The 20,065-nt window shown below is 31.6% G+C and overlaps 1 protein-coding gene across 3 annotated transcripts in view; it reads right to left on the reverse strand.

The window, feature by feature from the left end:
* LOC143063868 (A disintegrin and metalloproteinase with thrombospondin motifs 16-like) overlaps positions 1–19,802 on the reverse strand; it is a 43,199-nt gene extending 23,397 nt beyond the window's left edge. Inside the window, exons 1-11 of one of the 3 annotated variants that reach the window (XM_076236283.1) lie at positions 19,173–19,802; positions 14,378–14,441; positions 12,038–12,178; positions 10,786–10,925; positions 9,847–9,988; positions 8,888–9,084; positions 8,303–8,386; positions 7,668–7,792; positions 6,466–6,609; positions 5,699–5,821; positions 943–1,096 (exon numbers count right to left, since the gene is read on the reverse strand). In XM_076236283.1, the coding sequence (XP_076092398.1) occupies positions 943–1,096; positions 5,699–5,821; positions 6,466–6,609; positions 7,668–7,792; positions 8,303–8,386; positions 8,888–9,084; positions 9,847–9,988; positions 10,786–10,925; positions 12,038–12,178; positions 14,378–14,441; positions 19,173–19,223 (1,365 nt within the window). In that variant the 5' untranslated portion in view covers positions 19,224–19,802. Of the gene's footprint in view, positions 1–942; positions 1,097–5,698; positions 5,822–6,465; positions 6,610–7,667; positions 7,793–8,302; positions 8,387–8,887; positions 9,085–9,846; positions 9,989–10,785; positions 10,926–12,037; positions 12,179–13,580; positions 13,768–14,377; positions 14,442–19,172 lie in introns of those variants that run through there. The other 2 variants (XM_076236284.1, XM_076236285.1) reach the window with 2 other exon arrangements.
* Between the last annotated feature and the right edge of the window lie 263 nt (positions 19,803–20,065).

Genomic DNA, 20,065 nt, shown 5'->3' on the forward strand with positions numbered 1-20,065 from the left:
CTTATTAATTACCAATTTACTCTGATCAATTCTAGGTCAGGAATTTAACTCCAAAAAAAAATATCTACTAAAGCATACTTTTGCTCCTACAATTAGTTTTCAAATTTCTAATTTTAAATGAACTTGAAGCAGAGGTTTTCCCTTTTACTCTCCACCAATCAGAATATTTGATACTTTTATGAACATGATTAATTCATTTTACTTTGATGTTTTTATGAGTAATAAACAACCCAAAGGCATACTATATATAACATAGATGAGGAAAAGCCGAGACAGTAAATACACCCTTTTTATTAATTTGCCTTAAGTTTCTTTTGAACATGACATACATTTCAACTTCAACTTTTTTTTTTTACAAAAACCAATATCTATATTTGCATCTGATCAGGGATATTAGAGAAAAGGTTGCATACAGGTTAAAGTGCACACAAAATGGACAATACTTGTTCCATGGAAGTAATAAATACCTTTTAAGAATGCAAATATTTGATTTCCTCTTTAATTTATATACATGATGGTCCTTGCTATCCTCTATACTCTACTAATATTTATCTTCAATACCCATGCAAATCTCACTCTCATTTTCTGCTTAAATCTTTTTTTTATATAAAATTTATCAAATAAACTGTTTCAAATAAAGTATTATCATAGCACTGCACCAGGGCAATAGTAAAACAAGAATGTGTCCCCAGTAAACAGATGCCCCACTCACACTATCATTTTTTATGTTCATTGGACAGTAAAATTGAGGTAAAAACTCTATTTTGGCATTAAAATTAGAAGGATCACATCATAGGGAACGTGTGTACTAAGTTTCAAGTTGATCGGACTTCAACTTCATCAAAAACTTCTTTGACAATTTGATGGTACAACTTCAATGGATCCAGTAAAATGATTGTGATGTATTTCTATGCTTCACTGGTGAAATGTTTACAAGTTTACCTGATTATGACAATATGCACTCTCCTCAAAAGCCAAAGCTAGCTGGCATTGCTTGTTAGCTGAGTAAAACCTCCCTGGTTTTTCCCTAATGTTATTGAAGTTTGTGGCAGTACCTGCAGGAGCATCATTCAAGCAGCTACTTTTAGAAGATGAACTAAAATACAAGCATACCAATATGTAAATTTTCATTTAATTCTTGTCATTTTAATTCTGAAAAAATTAACCACTTATGGTCAGATCAAACTGATTTGTCCTTAGTTCATAAATAATTATTTTTATCATGCAACATATTATCTTTACATATTTCTTTAAACTATACAATTCTTTCTAATTTTTTCAACACTTTAAAAAAGTTTGTATTATGTATTATTATAAGGTTAAATGCTATTTTGATTTTTAAACAATTTAGTTTTTAAACATCATCATTGACCATTTGATGTCATATCCAAATATTTTTTTCATTCAGAAACTTTGGTATTGATATTAAATCTGCTTAAATTTTAAAATTTTGCTTAACTGTTTAATTTATTCAAAACTGTTTTATGATTTTGTGCAATTGAAAGCTGGAAACCAGTCTATTGTTGAAGACCATATGTTGACCGTCTGCTGTCCTATTTATCATGTTGCACAATATCTATCTGCTTTTATACATTTATTTAAAACATTATCCTGTAAATGAAGATTGACTGTCAAATAACAGATCCAATGTACTAAAATTATTCAATATTATCCTTACTTCTTTAACTTATATGAAAAAGACAATTTATCAATCATTGATCCACATTTTCATGACTTATAGATTTCAAATAAAACATAAAACTTTTAATTTATAAAGTTGAACAAAGATAAAAGTACTCTTTCAAATATCCTTAATAAAATTTTAAACATGTGTCAAGTGTTAAAACTCAGCATGCATCAGGTTTCAAACCATAATGAAATTTTGTGAAAAAAAACATATTGAGTTAAAAGCTTTAAACATACTCTACATAGATCAAAGCATAAAAGGACCTTTTAAAAATACACTGTTTCATGTTTTAATATTCAGCAAATTTCCTCTCTTTTTTTTCTTCTTTTATTATGTTTTATGAAGTATGTTTAGGTAGCAATACACAGTTAGAAGTTTAGTTTCGCATTATGGCCCCTGTGAATTTTTTAAATATGAAAGTTTTTGTACAATAAAATTGATTTTTAGATAATTGAAGAATAATATAGCCTTCTTAGTGGGTTTATATGAACATTAAGATTGTTTTTAACATGTTTTATAGGCCATTTATATGATTGACAGTCCGTATTTTCCTATCCGTACCGTTCATAGGTCCATACATTATTGTAGTGTTTATCAACAAAGATTTTGCGCTCGATCTTTTCAATTCAATTTTATGGAAAAACGAGCAGATAAGCATATGATTTTTTTGGGACCACTTGATAGATATAAACCTATGGATTCAGGAAAGGTATTACTGTAATTGATTGAAATTTTCCTTTAAACCAAATTTTGGAGACTTTTGTGACATGTTCACCCCCCTTTTTTGCTATATTTTGTATCTAAGAAATGCAGATTGTTGCCATGGTTACACCCAAGAGGGATTATATTTTACCCTTATGACCATTAGAAATCAAATCTATGGAAGATTCTCTTTCTATAAGTATATACATGCATAGCACACATATAAAGCCTTCTTTGTTAGACAGGAGGGGAAAGAGGGTGTTAAAAAATTATGAGTGTCAATTTTAAGTTTTTTTCCTAACTGTGTATTGCTACCTTATGGCATTTGACAAAGCAAAGAATTGCTTTTTTTTAGACAAATCATACCACAAATCTATTGATAACTAGGTTATAGATACAATTCTGAGGGAGAAACAACCTTTAGAATGACAATATATGTTAGTTTTGTTGTTTATTGTCCTTAGCAACCAATATAGACATTTTGACACAAAGACTTGGTTCCGTCATAAATTGAAACTTTATTGGCTACCCCTTGGAAAAGAAGATTGCGCGTTATGTAGAAACCTTAGAAGGGAACGCTTTATATTTTTTCATGCGACTAAATCAAATTTATTATTTTAGCAAGTATAAAGTCACAATTTAGCGTGAATTAAGCCTAAATTTTTTCCCGCTATTATAAATGAATTCAGTATTTACTAAATTTAAACCAAGGCTTTGGTATGGTAATACACAACAAAATTGACATTCTAGAGCTTTAAAATAGCTTTAACTTGTAAAATTTGTCTACTGTTAAGGTTAATTTAAGTTTTTAAACAAGAAAAGACAGGCTTAGAAGGTATAGTTTTAGAAATTTGACTAAAAAAGGAGAAAATGCACTTTGACATGGCATGTTTCATAAAATCACTTTTTTGTTGCATTTCAGTGTCAACTGCTAACCTTCATAAAATATTTATTTCTGAACCGATTTTCAAAACTAGCAGGCCAATTTGCTCGTTTTAGCTAGTAGAAAACAGAAATCCATTTAAAGTGGAATTGGGAAAAAAAATGTTAATCCTTAAGGTAGCAATACACAGTTAGAAGTTTAGTTTCGCATTATGGCCCCTGTGAATTTTTTAAATATGAAAGTTTTTGTACAATAAAATTGATTTTTAGATAATTGAAGAATAATATAGCCTTCTTAGTGGGTTTATATGAACATTAAGATTGTTTTTAACATGTTTTATAGGCCATTTATATGATTGACAGTCCGTATTTTCCTATCCGTACCGTTCATAGGTCCATACATTATTGTAGTGTTTATCAACAAAGATTTTGCGCTCGATCTTTTCAATTCAATTTTATGGAAAAACGAGCAGATAAGCATATGATTTTTTTGGGACCACTTGATAGATATAAACCTATGGATTCAGGAAAGGTATTACTGTAATTGATTGAAATTTTCCTTTAAACCAAATTTTGGAGACTTTTGTGACATGTTCACCCCCCTTTTTTGCTATATTTTGTATCTAAGAAATGCAGATTGTTGCCATGGTTACACCCAAGAGGGATTATATTTTACCCTTATGACCATTAGAAATCAAATCTATGGAAGATTCTCTTTCTATAAGTATATACATGCATAGCACACATATAAAGCCTTCTTTGTTAGACAGGAGGGGAAAGAGGGTGTTAAAAAATTATGAGTGTCAATTTTAAGTTTTTTTCCTAACTGTGTATTGCTACCTTAATTCAAACACATTCAACAGATCTATGGGTACAGCCATGAACTCAGGCACAAGTTATAAAAGTAAATAAATTAATCACTCTAGACAGCAGAGTTGAAAAGGACTAAATTGAAGTATAAGAAATTATTTAAAAGGTAGAAAGAAAGATGAAGTTATTTGGGTAATAAAAGTTCTTGCAGGAAATGGCTTTAAAATACTCAGAATGAGGACCATTATCAAACCAACTTCTGTAATATTTATATGAATGGTTCAAAAGATATTGTAATCACATTTTTATCCAAAGTTATAGCACATATTGTATGACTATTTAGGAGATAACTGTATTGTATTTTAAGCTCCGACGGCATCAATTGGGGATTTGATGGTCGAAAATTAAGTTTACTGGCAACGTGTTAGCTTAAAATACAATATTGTTATTTCCATTCTAATGAAACTGACTGAAAACAACGTTAAAACGTGTATTTAAAATTTTTCATATGCAGTCTGCGCTTGCACGTACGTCCGATAGCATCAATTGTCAATTGATGCCATGTAAATAAGTGACGTTATCCAATCAAAATGAACGTTACAAATTTGTTGCATTAGAATCTCTTTTCTCATTAGCTAAAAACTTGCTAAAACAAGAATGTGTCCAAAGTACACGGATGCCCCACTCACACTATCATTTTCCATGTTCAATGGAGCATGAAATTGGATAAAAAATATAATTAGGCATTAAAATTAGAAAGATAATATCATAGGGAACATGTGTACTAAGTTTCAAGTTGATTGGACTTCAACTTCATCAAAAACTACCTTGACCAAAAACTTTAACCTGAAACATGCACTTTCATTTTCTATGTTCAGTGGACCGTGAAATTGGGGTCAAAAGTTTAATTTGGCTTTAAAATTAGAAAGATCATATCATAAGGAACATGTGTACTAAGTTTCAAGTTGATTGGACTTCAACTTCATCAAAAACTACCTTGACCAAAAACTTTAACCTGAAAAACTTTAACCTGAAACATGCACTTTCATTTTCTATGTTCAGTGGACCGTGAAATTGGGGTCAAAAGTTTAATTTGGCTTTAAAATTAGAAAGATCATATCATAAGGAACATGTGTACTAAGTTTCAAGTTGATTGGACTTCAACTTCATCAAAAACTACCTTGACCAAAAACTTTAACCTGAAACATGCACTTTCATTTTCTATGTTCAGTGGACCGTGAAATTGGGGTCAAAAGTTTAATTTGGCTTTAAAATTAGAAAGATCATATCATAGGGAACATGTGTACCAAGTTTGAAGTCGATTGGACTTCAACTTCATCAAAAACTACCTCGACCAAAAACTTTAACCTGAAGCGGGACAGACGGACGAACGAACGGACGAACGAACGGACGAACGGACGCACAGACCAGAAAACATAATGCCCCTATGTGGGGCATAAAAATAGGGAATCCTCTATGATAAAAGTTATATCCACAAGATGTGAATATAAGATTTGGAACAGCTAACATGTCCCTATAATTATTTTTTTCCTAGGCAACATAAATAACATGGGATTATTACTTTATAGGAGCTTCAGCAACAGAATCAACACATACCTCATTGTTTCTTCTAATGATTTTGCACTACATTTGGACCATTTAAGACCACCAGCACCATTAGCAGACATAATGTTAACATCTTCTCGGCAACCAGCTTCTCCATCATGGCTCATGCCTAAACTGTCAACAAAATATAATATACGTTAAATAAATTTATAAACACATGTATATTTTTTTTAAAAGATATACATCAACAGTATCTTTCCTTACAAATAAATCTCTTTTTTAATAAGGATACAACCTGGTACATTTTGTAATCAGTTTCAAACAGTTATGTTTGTAATCAAACTCAGGATCGTAATCCAGGGTGTTATGAATTACAGTAAAAGTTGTTATAAAGTATATTCATTGTATAACTGATGGGTTCTATCCAGTCATCTAAATGACCTTGTGTCTCGCTTTTAACATACTTTTTGCTTAATTATTCACAACAGTGAGTTCAGATTCTAATGTTGCATTTTGCTTGGAACATACCTGTGGCCTAATTCATGGAAAATATTGAGTTCAAGATTCTAATCTTTCATTTTGCTTGGAACATACCTGTAGCCTAATTCATGGAAAATATTGAGTAAGTTCTAATCTTTCATTTTGCTAGGAGATTCTAATCTTGCATTTTGCTTGGAACATACCTGTGGCCTAATTCATGGAAAATATTGAGTTCAAGTTCTAATCTTTCATTTTGCTAGGAACATACCTGTAGCCTAATTCATGGAAAATATTGAGTTCAAGTTCTAATTAAATCTTTCATTTTGCTAGGAACATACCTATGACCTAATTCATGGGCAATAGTGAGTCCAATGTCTAATCCTGTGTCTTCATTTACAGAACAACTATTATCTTTAGAACATATAGCTCCAATGTATGACAAACCAACACTCATGTCATCTCCATTATTTTCTAAATCAGTACTGAAATCAAATGTTTGATATAGAATATGGTGCATATATAATTTTCTTCAATTGTAATTATTATACTAACAAATATATGCAAAATAATCTAATTCTGTCATTTCTCATATCTCAATTTTAAGTCTTATATATCATAAATGCCTGTTCTAAGTCAAGAGCAATCATTGTCAGATATTGTTGTTTTTCAATATTTGTTTATAGTTAATCGTTTTCAATTAAATAATAGTTATTGAAAAACTGGTTATTATCGTGATAAAAGGAATGCCCACAGGACAGTGGTATTGGCTAAGACAGCGACTACGGCTCGATCATTATGCTATCACAGTCAATACTACTGTCCTACAGGCAGTCCATGTATCATGTTATGACCAGTTCTTCATTAACTATTTTGTTTATTTCATTGAGGAACCATGTTTTTTCAAATTCTCATAAATTCAAATTGTTCAAAGCGAACTCGTAATTGAGTTATGGTACGATATCTATAGGAAATTGTGATAACTTTACTGCCAATCATTTAAAGGTTATTTTTCAGTATATAAATCCAAAATAAAGTTTTCTATAATCAACTGGATCACTCATTTCAGAATCATTACTCTGAACAGAGAAACTACGCCCCACTGGTCATTAACATGTAAAAGTCTGCTAATAACCCATTTCCTAGTCTGCTTTTTTCTGTTAAAGACTGATGGAATTTTTCACTAAAGAATAAAGAATGTCATGTGGCCTCTAAAGAAGGGGGCTTTTGATACCAAGCCATTCCCCAATTCAATTAAACAGCCAGGGGGTAAAAAGTTCTAACACTTTATAAAATAATAAATGGCTATGTTGAATGTCTTTTTTATATATATTTTTTAACCATAGATAAAACTACAATACTTTTTCATATTAAAACCTTTAACAATGTATAGATTACAATTATCTAAAGTTGAAAGCATACATTATATCAAATTGCCTAAACATTTTCTTTCTTTATCACTAATTTAACTAATAGAATAGTTGATAAAAATATTCACAATAGGATAGCAAAGAAACATGTGTTTAGTGTACATATAATTTACCTGGTGATTAGTAAAACATGGTCTGCATGTCTTGGATTGGAGTCGTCAGTTGGATGATACTGTCGCTGCCATTGACAAAAGTTTTTCAGCAATGTACCTGAATCCTTGTCCATGACCAGACTTGACTAAAAAAAAATATCAAAATATTTAAGGTCCAATTTTCTTCATGCTTTCAAGCTTTGTTATGTCTCAATGACTATTGCCATCACAAAGCTTAATGATACTTCATATCTTGCCTGCTTGTTGGAATTTGAAGCATTTCTTTACTAGATTCCTTCATATAAATAAAACATATCATTGGGAATTTTGGCAACATGTATTTTATGATCTTTTATGCTTTATTCTTATCATTATTTAGGTGGTACCAAACACCTTGACTAAATTATTTGGCTTGTTTAATTTTCATAAAATTTTGACTAAATATTTTCTTTGATCCTTCGACAAAAATATGAAAATTTCAAAAAACTTCATTTGATAAAATATCATTGGATATATAGTAGTTTGACAAACCACAAATTTTTATCATTGAGAAGCTTAATATTTTCTTAGCAATAAAATGTGATTAAAACACTCAGCAGATTTTTACGAAGTTATCTCCCTGTAGTGTTATCAAAGCTTTTTTAAAAACATTTTACCGTATGATCATCTAAAATCAGTATCTCCACTAATGTAAGAAAAAGTTTATATCCTAAACTGGGATCTTGAAATCTCTGTGCTGCCTATAAATATACAAGAATTTAAATTTATACTGTTTTCATTTGGCACCAATCAGTTCATATCAGTTCAATTTCAGTTTGCTAATAATTAATAACATCTATTCAAAATAAGTTGCATGACTGACATTAAGGGAACTATAGTTTTGCTCATTGCTGAAGGCCTTATAGTGACCTATAGTTGTTTTAAAAAATCTACATCATTTGGACTCTGGTGAATAGTCGTCTTATTAGCAATCATACCACATCTTTTACTTTTCATTTAAGACACTTGTGCTTGTTCTGTTTTGTCTCTTTTTTTCGTGTTTATGCCCTGAAATACTTTATATTGGTGGCTTTCAAACATTTGGACTTCATCATTTCTTGCAAGACAAATGTCTATGAAATTTACTGGTTAAAAACGATTGTTGTTAAATCTTGGGCACCTGTTTATTGGCTTGAACTTCACATGGTGATAAACAAAACAGCACCCCCTGATATAAACTAATTTATACACTTATAACTTACTATGTTCAATACAGTTGTTACAAACTTTCTTGTGTCTGCCCCATGAAACTTGGCAGCATCAGGAGCTACAACGGCTTTGATCTCTATGTATTGACCTGCTGATCTTTTTCGTCTACGGAGTAATGGGTATTTTTCTCTTGCCGATCTCTTATGTATATAATTATTTCCCTCATCTAAATCTATAGAATCCTGCTGACCTGTTAACATAAATAATACAAATGTTTATGTAAACATTCAGGAGGGGGGGGGTGTTTTTGTTCACATACACTATTTGACGTTTTGAATGTGGCAAACCAAAAATATTGATCACATGTATATTGTCTTCTTAGCACTCTTCTTTCCATAGTTAATTCAGAAATCACAGGATTTTCAAAACAGTTGACCAAATGTAGAGTGCTTATACTACCTAAATATGATATACTTAAGGTTGGTGGAATACTATTTCCATAGGGATTTGGTTTGAATTCTTTCATTGATTGATTAATATGAGTTCATCATACATGTAATTTCAGAAAACATATACCTCAAAACATTTTGCTGAAGAAGAAACATGATATGCATGAAGGAGTTAAATAAAACACAACATACAGTTATCATGGTTATTACTTAAGCAGCTGAAGTCCCTTTAAAAAAAATGAATATGTATCTTGTTACCTCAAAATAAAGTTAATACATGTACAATACCCACCTCCCCTTCCCCTAAAAAAAGAAAGGAATAGAATTAAATAATATACTGTAAATTAAAAAATTATTGTGTGCATTTATTATTGCGATTTTGTCATTTTAAACTGAAATGCGATATTATTCTTTACGATTTTGATAAATGTCCTGCTACATTTAGATAAAATGTTACAAAATTCGAGTTTTAATTATAGCGTTTTATAATACAACTCTGTCACATAATATTTTCAATAATTTCTGAATCTACATGTACAGTAAACTATCTTATAAAAGATTACCTGTTATCTCCTTACAAGATGATTTTCTCACAGATCTCCGGTAAATAACATGAGGATGAGATGGAAGACTGGTTATATTTAAATGGTCCTCGTGAACTGGTTGTATCACTAGATCATGGTCTGCTAAACTGATAATTCCATGCTGAAGTTTAATAGGTTGAAACAAAATAATATTACATGAAAAATGATTCATCCTCTGACCTGTTAAGGGACGACATCAAAAGTTCAATGAAGGATAAAAAACTCAATTCATATAGTTTTTTTCTGACCCCCCTACCCCCTATTAACTTAATTTGGGAAAAATTGATTGTACAAGACAGATATATGTAAAATCGATGTCAATTTATACAAAACTTGCAGCAATTTGACCCCCCTATCCCGTAACTATTTGAATTAAGTTTTTTATCCTTCATTGATTTTTTTATGTCGTTCCTAAGTCTTGTATGCTTTGTTTTTTTTTAATTTTAGTTCTTTCGTATGTTTTCCGAGTTAGTGGTGATGTTCAATTTGACTGTTCTAGTGTACAATATTGTTTAGGTGCCAGTTGAAGTTCTCCTGAGATGGGATTTTCTCACTGTGTTGAAGATTCATTGGTGGCCTTGAGTTGTTTTTTGATCTTTGGTATGTTGCTGTCTCTTTGACACCTTCCCTGGTTCCATTCTCAATTTTATCATAAGTTGACATAACACAGCCTTTTCAAATATACCTACTGTATGACCAGAACTTCTAATTTTTATAAGAGCTCCCACAAAGACTGACAATTTCCTTGTAAAACAATAAACAGCATATTCATTTTTATTATTAATGATTAAGTTTTCAGAGTGAGAAACAATCAATAATTGATTTTTTAAATTGCTTTCCAGATTTTCTTTGAAAAGATCAAATTCAATTTTCGTAACTTAATTTGTTTACACACAATAATTTCAACAAATAACTTACAAGACCACCACATGTACTTATTGCTGCTGATGATTGGTTTTCATTTTTTATGTAACCATGGTAATGACAAAGCTCCTCCCCTTGTGTACAAGGTTCAAGTGAATTGGTTTTGTTTGATCCCATCCGCTGTGTGATGCATGCTGTAAGATAATAATAAAGTATAATGTAACTAAATGTGACCATGCATTTATGTTGACCTCTACATGTACAATTTTTAACATGTTGTTTGTTTTTTCAGTTTTTTGTGCAGCTGGGTTGCTTTCTCCTCTACATATTTCACGAGTCTCCTTTTAATTACATTCAACTGCATGAATACATATGATCTATTTAGATATCATAAAAGTAATTTTACTTCTGAAATATTTCTATTAGACTAAAATCATTATAGCAAGTCTTTAAATGTTTGACAACAATTGACATTTACCAAAGCTTGTTTTTAGAAATATTTCATTGCTTATTTAAGATAACATATAACATATATAGGTTAATTAAATTACTGCATTAAGCATCAGCAACGTTTATGCACTGTTGATAAAATTTTGTTGTATTTTTATAATGATAGTATGATATAAATATAGTAACTACATGTATAAGGAATTTAGTAATGCTATGATTTTCTTTTTTATCTTGATGTAGAATTGAACATTAAATATATTCAGTTACATAGACCTTTGAGCATGTTGAATTACAAAAAATGCAATAAAATAGATATAGGAAGATGTGGTGTGAGTGCCAATGAGACAACTCTCCATCCAAGTAACAATTTAAAAAAAGTAAACCATTATAGGTCAATGTACGGCCTTCAACACGGAGCCTTGGCTCACACCGAACAACAAGCTATAAAGGGCCCCAAAATTACTAGTGTAAAACCATTCAAACGGGAAAACCAACGGTCTAATCTATATAAAATAAAAAAAACGAGAAACACGTATAAATTACATAAACAAACGACAACTACTGTACATCAGATTCCTGACTTAGGACAGGTGCAAACATTTGCAGCGGGATTAAACGTTTTAATGGATCCAAACCTTCTCCCTTTTTCTGAAACAATAGCATAACATCACAACATAGAAAAACAAGTATTGTTTTAAAGAAACAGAATTATTCAATTGTAAAGCATTTTCAAAAGTATATAAAATTCCAAACATTAAATATCTCTTTCAAACATATATGTGACGGGCCCGATGTGATGTTTGTTTTAATTTTACATACAAGACGAGCATACTGTTTTGTGGATATTTACACATACCTGGAGATATAAGTTGTGTATATGGTATTAAATAAAGATGATAATCAACTCCAAACACATTAAACATGTACTGTTTATTTAAATCTAAACTTTGTGAGATCTGAGTGACTGGCCTTGGTGATATCAATTTGTAATCTGGTACTGAAAATATACACAAACAGTGTTAACTTACATAATATATATTAGGGTTTATTATCATACATGTTTGTAAATGTATTTGATAATGTCAATTCAATATCAGTCTAGACACAAACAGAAAAACATACAAGGAGTGAACTTATATACCCTGAACAGATCTAGACCATGACAAGATTAGACAACAAGTTAATTAATAACAAAGCTTCAAAAGTATGTCTCAAAGCTGAGATTTTCATTCACACATGTACCGGTATTAACTGGCCTTGATAATGAAGAAGCTATCCTTTTAATATATCCACCAAAAGACTTTGTCTATAAATGATGTTTTGAAAAGAAATGGCACAAATTATTTGAAATGCCATTTCATGGTTTTAATTTAGTGCATAGTCAGAAAAGTTATTAACAACAATTTTTTTAATTTTCTCAGAGACGTTATGTCAGCGGCAATAATCCTACCCTGCCCATCATAGAGAACCTTTATATTTTGTTTGTTTTTATACATCTCTGGTGATGTGAAGGTAGTCCAAATAATTATGATGTCTTACAAGGCTATTTTAAATTTTTTCTGGGACACCAATTAAAATAGCCTTGCAAGGCATCCATATAAAATAAATTATATTGACATGATTCAGAATTTGCAGCGCCGGGCAACTAAACAACTACCAGGATTAAAGAATTTAACATACTCAGAAAGACTGCAAAAATTAAAATTACCATCTCTAAATTTTAGACGGGTCTGAGGTGACATGATTGAATTATATAAAATACTGAACGGAAAATATAATAAAGAGGCGGCACAATTTGTTAAATTATGAAAGGATATGACAACACGAACAGGGGTACATGGCAACAGTCTGAAAATATTTCCACAGAGAGCAAGGACAGAATTAAGGAGGAATGCCTTTGCTCTACGAGTGGTGAGTACATGGAATACACTACCCGAAATTATAGTGACATCACCAACCACAAATACATTTAAAAATAGACTACTCTAGACAAATACTGGAGGAATCAAACAATGGCGTACGAAGAGACTATAAATAAAAAATCACCGAAAGTGGAGATCTAGATATAGAGACTGATGAAGAGGAACTTTAGTTCCTGTATCAGTAAAAGAACCTAAGTAAACCTAAGTAAGACGTCATAATTTTTTGGAAAAATGTTGGGGCCTCATTGGGGGGGGGTTCTGATCCCAGATCCCGTTTACTGTTTTGTCAGATTCCTGTATCCCGCTTCTACTATGTTTGTAAGCGATTCTCATTGTTTTGCATTTTCCCATGTCCCGCTAGACTTCATTTCTGTTTTTACGGCACAATAATTTGACTTTCACATGTCACGCTAAGACCCCATTGAGACCCATGCACTAATGTGAAGGTAATCTGTAACCACTGACACTAGTACATACTTAGCTAGTTGCAAGTGGATAAGCTTGGGCAGTACTTCCTTTATAGTTCAGTTTGTTCAAAAGCTGTTATTGAATGCAGAAGTTCTGGAGGAGACGATGTGATTCTAAAATGAATCATGATCTCCTGTCATGATTGCTTTTATATATTACAATGCATTACTCCCTGAATTCTGTAAGTATGAATGTTTATAGTAAATGCAGTATGTACATTTGATGTAATCAAGAGCAGAACCAGCCAGTCCAACCATATCATCGCAGCATATGACCCCATCAAAACAAAAGTATTGTTTATCATAAAAGGGGTTCAAACCTGATTTATTTTAATTTTTGGTTTTCTATGGGACAGAATTTTTCGCTTAGGCAATATTCTGACATATTTTGAGAAAAAGGTAACGAGAATGTTTTCAAATAAAGACTTTTTTCGTAGATACTGTGCGTTTTCATATTTCACAGGTTGACATTTCGGCGGGAGATTTTGTATTTCCGGTTTTCTAATTTTAAAGTTGTTACCGGAAAGGAATGTTACATCCGATCCTCGAAATAACACCTTTTGGTTTTTCTTAACGCCGAAGATGCTTTATTTCCACCAAATGAGTTCACAAGGAGCATAATATAATATCATTATAATATTATTTTTACAAATATGATAAACAATACAGTATACATAGTTACAAACACAAATAAGGAACAACACTGAGTTTTCATATAGGAGCATGTATATATAAATCATATAAAACCTGTATTGTATATATAGATCAGTATACACTTCCTTTTTGCGGCGTAACATAAAAGCTTACCTTGATGAATGTGTGACGTTCCAAAATAATGTAATAAATCTCCACTGTCTAATTTGACATGAAACTGAAAAATAAGATAAAAAAAAAATAATCTTAGATCTGCAATGAAACGTTTGCATGGACTTGACAATAATTTTTTTTTTTATTTTCTTTACTAAATTGTTAAATATGCATCAGAGATTAACACTGTTTAAAGGGTTAAAAGCGAGAGAAAAAAGATATTTCTGCGTCAACAGGGAATCGATGGACAATCATGATTACAATAAACAGGAGGTATGGGCAATGAGACAACAACAAAACAAGACACATAAAAGAACATAAACCTTAAAAAGCCAAAAGACTAGTTTAGAGGTCTTCTCTTCGTCTTTTTGTCTTTTGTTGGAGATTTAGACTTTCGAAATTGCACATTTCTAATACCGTGAGAAACTGAAACGAACTTTTACACTGTTATTTGTCATTCTATATATTATAGATGTACATATTGTACATTATCTTCGAATACATGTAACTCCTTTTAGAAAGTCAAAACAGAGAAACGTTTGAAGTATTTTAAATTGGTGTGTGTTTTACTTTGATTTAAGTCACTTAAAATTTGAGTGCATTTATAAATTCTCGCATGCATATATACATTACAAAAACAAACACTGTAAAATACTCCTTAATCCTAGATAAACATGTTTGGTCTTTGTCTTATTTGGATACTTAAGTATTATGCAACAACGTAATCGTTAGACATATAGAGAAACCACCAAAAACAAATACTTATATTCAATATATATTCGAAGAATAAAAAAAAACTTGTTTTTATTAGTTAGATCTTTACACTGGATTATTGTTTTGTATATATCGCATATGGTTCCTAAAGATACAGGGTACAAGATATCAAGTTCTATTTTCAAAATAAGGTCCCCAGAGGAACGTATACATTTAAAACAAAGATATGAACTCATACAGGTTATTATATAATCATAAAACGTATAAGTTCGTTTGATGTTTTATCATTTGATTTTGCCATTTGATTATAGAGACTTTCTGTTTGAATTTTCCTCGGAGTTCAGTATTTTTATGATTTTCTTTTTAGGGTTGCAACTCAAGATATATGGCAAATATCCTCACACTTGATTATATATATGCAAATCATTTCTTATTCAATTCTTTTCCAATGGAAGTTATTCTTATTCTACTGAAAACATTTATTTATATATCTGATTGTTTAGCTGCAACATGCACTAAGGTACGATACTCTATAGAAATGTGGACACAAAATTTCTATCAAACCCCAAAGAACTTGAAGTTGATGCAAAGAAACAAACATAAATTTGACAAAAGTACAATGTCACACGTTTTGTATCATTCCTGATAACCTATTATTGCTGTAATTAAAGAAAGTGAAAGAAGGCTTAAACTAAAAGACAACCTAAACATAAACACATATTGGAGACGCTATAAAGTCTTCACCCGAAAAGAAAAGTGCTTATTATATCAATGTTCAAAAATTTACTAATGATAAGCCCGAGTCCAAATAAGAATCAAATAAGTTGCGAATTAAATCCAATACACTGGACCACATTATTTCGAGGACAAAACGGCTCTAAAACAGATTATTATTATATATTCTTCGTTAGTAGTACATTAAAGCATAAAAGTATAAAAAGGAAACATTTGAAAAACAATGTGTGTACTGATAAATAAAGGTTATGTGGTGCATATGCATCAATAAAAGGGCGCTGAAAGATTCCAAAACGGAATTCAAAGTCATGTGTCTAAAAAACATTCGTTAACGCCATGACCAAAACGAAAAACAACCAAAAGTCAAACAACAGTACACAATAAATTAAATAGAAAACTAAACACTGAGCAACACAAACGTTCACCACAACACGGTGTGGTCTCCGGAGCCCAAGCATGGTAGGGATATCCCGCTCCCCGCAGCACATAATATTGCCCCCGTTGTGTTGCTCGTATAAGTTCGAATCCGTTGATAAGATTAATTCGGTAGGTCACATTTGAGGGAAAGAGGACGGGATTGTGGTTGCGACAATTGGCAGGGCCGTAACTACCTATGAGGCAGCAGGGGAGGCAACTGCCCTGAAATTTCTACACCATTTTTTTTTTTTTTGGAAGTAATAAAATGAAATATGTACACGAATAACTTGAATTTATATTATAAACAACACAAGTTTAGTTTTAACAGTGTTATCATGATACGTGATATATCTGTCATTTTCCGGATTTTTGATCGAAAGTTAACCGTTTCAGCAAGGATTTGTATAATACCAAGGATTTGTATAGTAAGTCTTACTATACAAATTCTTGGTTTCAGTATAGTTTTATTTGTTTTTTCGTGTGGCCGTCTGTCTGTTATTCAGTATATATTCGTACGAGAACACATATGAAACTTTGCTTTCGACAATTTTGAATAAAAATTTTAACTATTCACATTCATTTAGGGGCTCAATTAAGCAGAGGAAGTTCCTTTCGTATTGTGAATCTTTTATGATATCGGAAATTCGTTACCGGCTGAATTAGCTGTTGGATCGTTTTTTTTAACGTCACCCGATCGTACGAGAACATTATGATCAATGCCTTAGTAGTTAAACACTCCCATTCGTTGTAGCAGGGACTTTCTATACTAAGTATATACTTAGAATAGAAAGTCCCTGGTTGTAGTTATATACATGTCTGTTCAGCTTACAACGATATTGAAATTCAAGGTCCTCGATAAAAAAAAATCTTGCGTTCTATATGATCTTGCTTTATATGTTTTTTAAAACTTACCAGTTTGATTTCTAACAAAATTATCTTTAAATACAGATAATAATTGTTTTCATAAAAATTGCTTCCAGGATCCAGCAAAACTGATGTGTTTCTTAAAGTAAGGAAATCGAAGTCATTTCACTGAGAGAGGAAAATCGGCGGTCACAATGTATTTAATGTTAATAATTATAGGTCATCAAGACGAGGCCTTGGTTTACCCCGAACAGCAATCTCAGGCTCAGACAGCTTGTTTTTGCATAAAAATTGCTTCCAGGTTCAAGCAATACTGATTTTACTAAAAGTAAGGAAATCGAAGGAATACGGGTTATTTTTAGCCATTTTACCGAGAAGAAAAAATCGACCGGGAAGGGGTGGGGGCTGTGCCCAAACCCCCTTCCTCAATCGGCGGCCCCCAAACCCCTGCCTCCCCTGAATTCGAACCCTAGTTACGGCCCTGATTGGCACGGAACATATCAGTCGTAATCTGTAAAACAGATAACGGCCAACCAACTCGTGATAGAGACTCTACAATTTTCCAAGGGATGATTTCAACTTCACTGACACTTTGAACTCTAGGTTCAATATGTTCGTTTTATGCACCACTCCAACGACAAAGACATTGTATTAAAAAAAAAACTCGATCGAATGGAAAAATAATAAGAAGTGGAGAGCATGCATAAAATGAACTATAAAAATCGCTAGCTCTGACGTATGTCGACAAAAGACACAGACACGAGTGAAATAAAACTGCGCAAAGACCTATAATGCTCTTAGTCATTGAAAGGAAGTTGTAAGTTTTAATCATGCCGATGTAAAATATCAACATCGTTCTATATTTGGATACCGATGACTGTAATTCGGGGTAGATTTCATACAATATTAACGAATCGAGTAGTGCAGCCTTAAATGAAAATAATCTGATGAAGTACAGAATTTTCCTGTCTATATTTAGTGAATTCCTCTTATGTTTTATTGAAGATTTAACATCTCAATAAATTAAAAACATAAGTCTGAAGCCAAAAAGAAAGATTTGTTGAAGGGCGGATTGTTGTATAACGTCTCTTGGCAAATATTACATGAATATCATGATTAAAACATGCATGACTATATGGTATGAACTTGAAAGAAAGCTATAGCTGCTTACTTCTACGTCATTTGGTCTCTGATGGAGAGTTGCCTCATTGGCAATCATACCACATCTTCTTATTTTGTTTCTTTTGAGTAAGACCCGAACAAGTGGTGCAGCAGCAAATACGTGTACCAATTTAATACTGGTTTGGCGCGGAATATACGGCATATCGCACTGAAGGCAGTGTATTACTCCGAGACCATATAATACAGAGTCAAAGGCCTGACAAAATTTCCAATTACACTAGCTAGCTGTACAAATACTTTTCAAGCTTTTGCAATAATTTCAAGTTATATTTTTAATAAAGTTCTATGAACATTTTGACCGATTAATGATTCTTTTCCAGCACTTTTCTCACCCTCTTGGAGTAAATTCACTCATTACAACTGAACTGTCTTTGTAGTTTTAATCTCCGACGGAATAAAAACACTACTATGAGAGGATGTAATAAACTGTAGAAATTTCATATACCGGAAAATCTACACACAAGAATGAATATACGATTCAATTATTGTTGTAAAATGCTTATTTTTTACTATTATTTTATAAAGAGACAGTTTTTCAGACTAGTATTGTTGAACGGTGATCACTTAGTATATTACGCAAACAAACTTCTTAAAAGATGCAAACCGTTATATTTGTGTTTAATGTATCCATGTTTGGTATTTGAACAGTAGTTTAGATTAAAAGACAGTGAATAAGTGTTAAAAAATACAATAACAAAAAAGATCACTTGCAACAAAAAAATGTGTCATAATAGATTATAATAGTCTAAATGGTTTTAAAAACAGTACATATGCTAGGCAAATCATGATTAACTTTGTTGATGTACTAATGAATTAAACATACCAAGCCATTTAGAATATTTTTTCGACCCTAAAAATATTAACAAATTTTAAGTTGGCTTACCTCTTGTGAAGCTGTGGACAAAACAAACAGCAATGTAAGAAAATACTGCATTCTGGGAGTTACTGTTATAAAAGTTTCTTGAGCTTATAGATTATTATAAAAAAAAATATAAATAAATATATGCAAGGTATCGGAATTGCCTCAAATTACATTCCCGTTAAGCGTGCATTAACTAGGATCGGATGTAACAAAATATGTCTCGTCTGTTTGTTTCCAATTGCAATTCCAATTGCAGATTGTAAGAGCACGACTTTGGCACAGTAATTAATGTAAAAGTGAATTCGCTGGTTTTGAGAAAATCTCTATAATTCGATGTTGTTTTGCACTAATTTTTTCTTATATTTCACTTTATCTTGTAGTATATTTTTCTAAATAGTTTTTTTTAACTTATTTGTTGACGGTCTTAACTTTATCCTTTATATCCACTTGTGTACCAGTACAGTTATTTAACGGGATCAACTACAACCACCGAACTCATGAAAATTAAGTTACTATCTGTAAGATCACAGACTTGAGAATGACTTATATATCAAACAAGTCCTTTTGTAAATATTAATTAAATGCAATAAATTTGGCGATTTTATCCTAAGCAAATAATACGGGCTCGATAATCACCGCATGCGTACCAACGAAGAATGAGGAAAGCTATGCTAAATGAAGTGTCCTCGAAATTATTTTGTATTTTGTTTATAATTTATCTGTTCCGGTACTCTCCCCTCGTAAGAGGTCCTGCGTCATCTGGTTTAAAAGTGGGATGTTAATTCGTGTTATTCTAACAATTACGTTTGAAGCATTGACATACGCTATGCCATGGTCCGAAAACCAAAACAAATAAATAAACAATGGCAACTGCCACAAATGAAAAAAAGTCTAAATAATCTTAAAGACACACA

Source organism: Mytilus galloprovincialis, chromosome 2 (assembly GCF_965363235.1).
Source record: "Mytilus galloprovincialis chromosome 2, xbMytGall1.hap1.1, whole genome shotgun sequence".
Taxonomy (NCBI): Eukaryota; Metazoa; Mollusca; class Bivalvia; order Mytilida; family Mytilidae; genus Mytilus; species Mytilus galloprovincialis.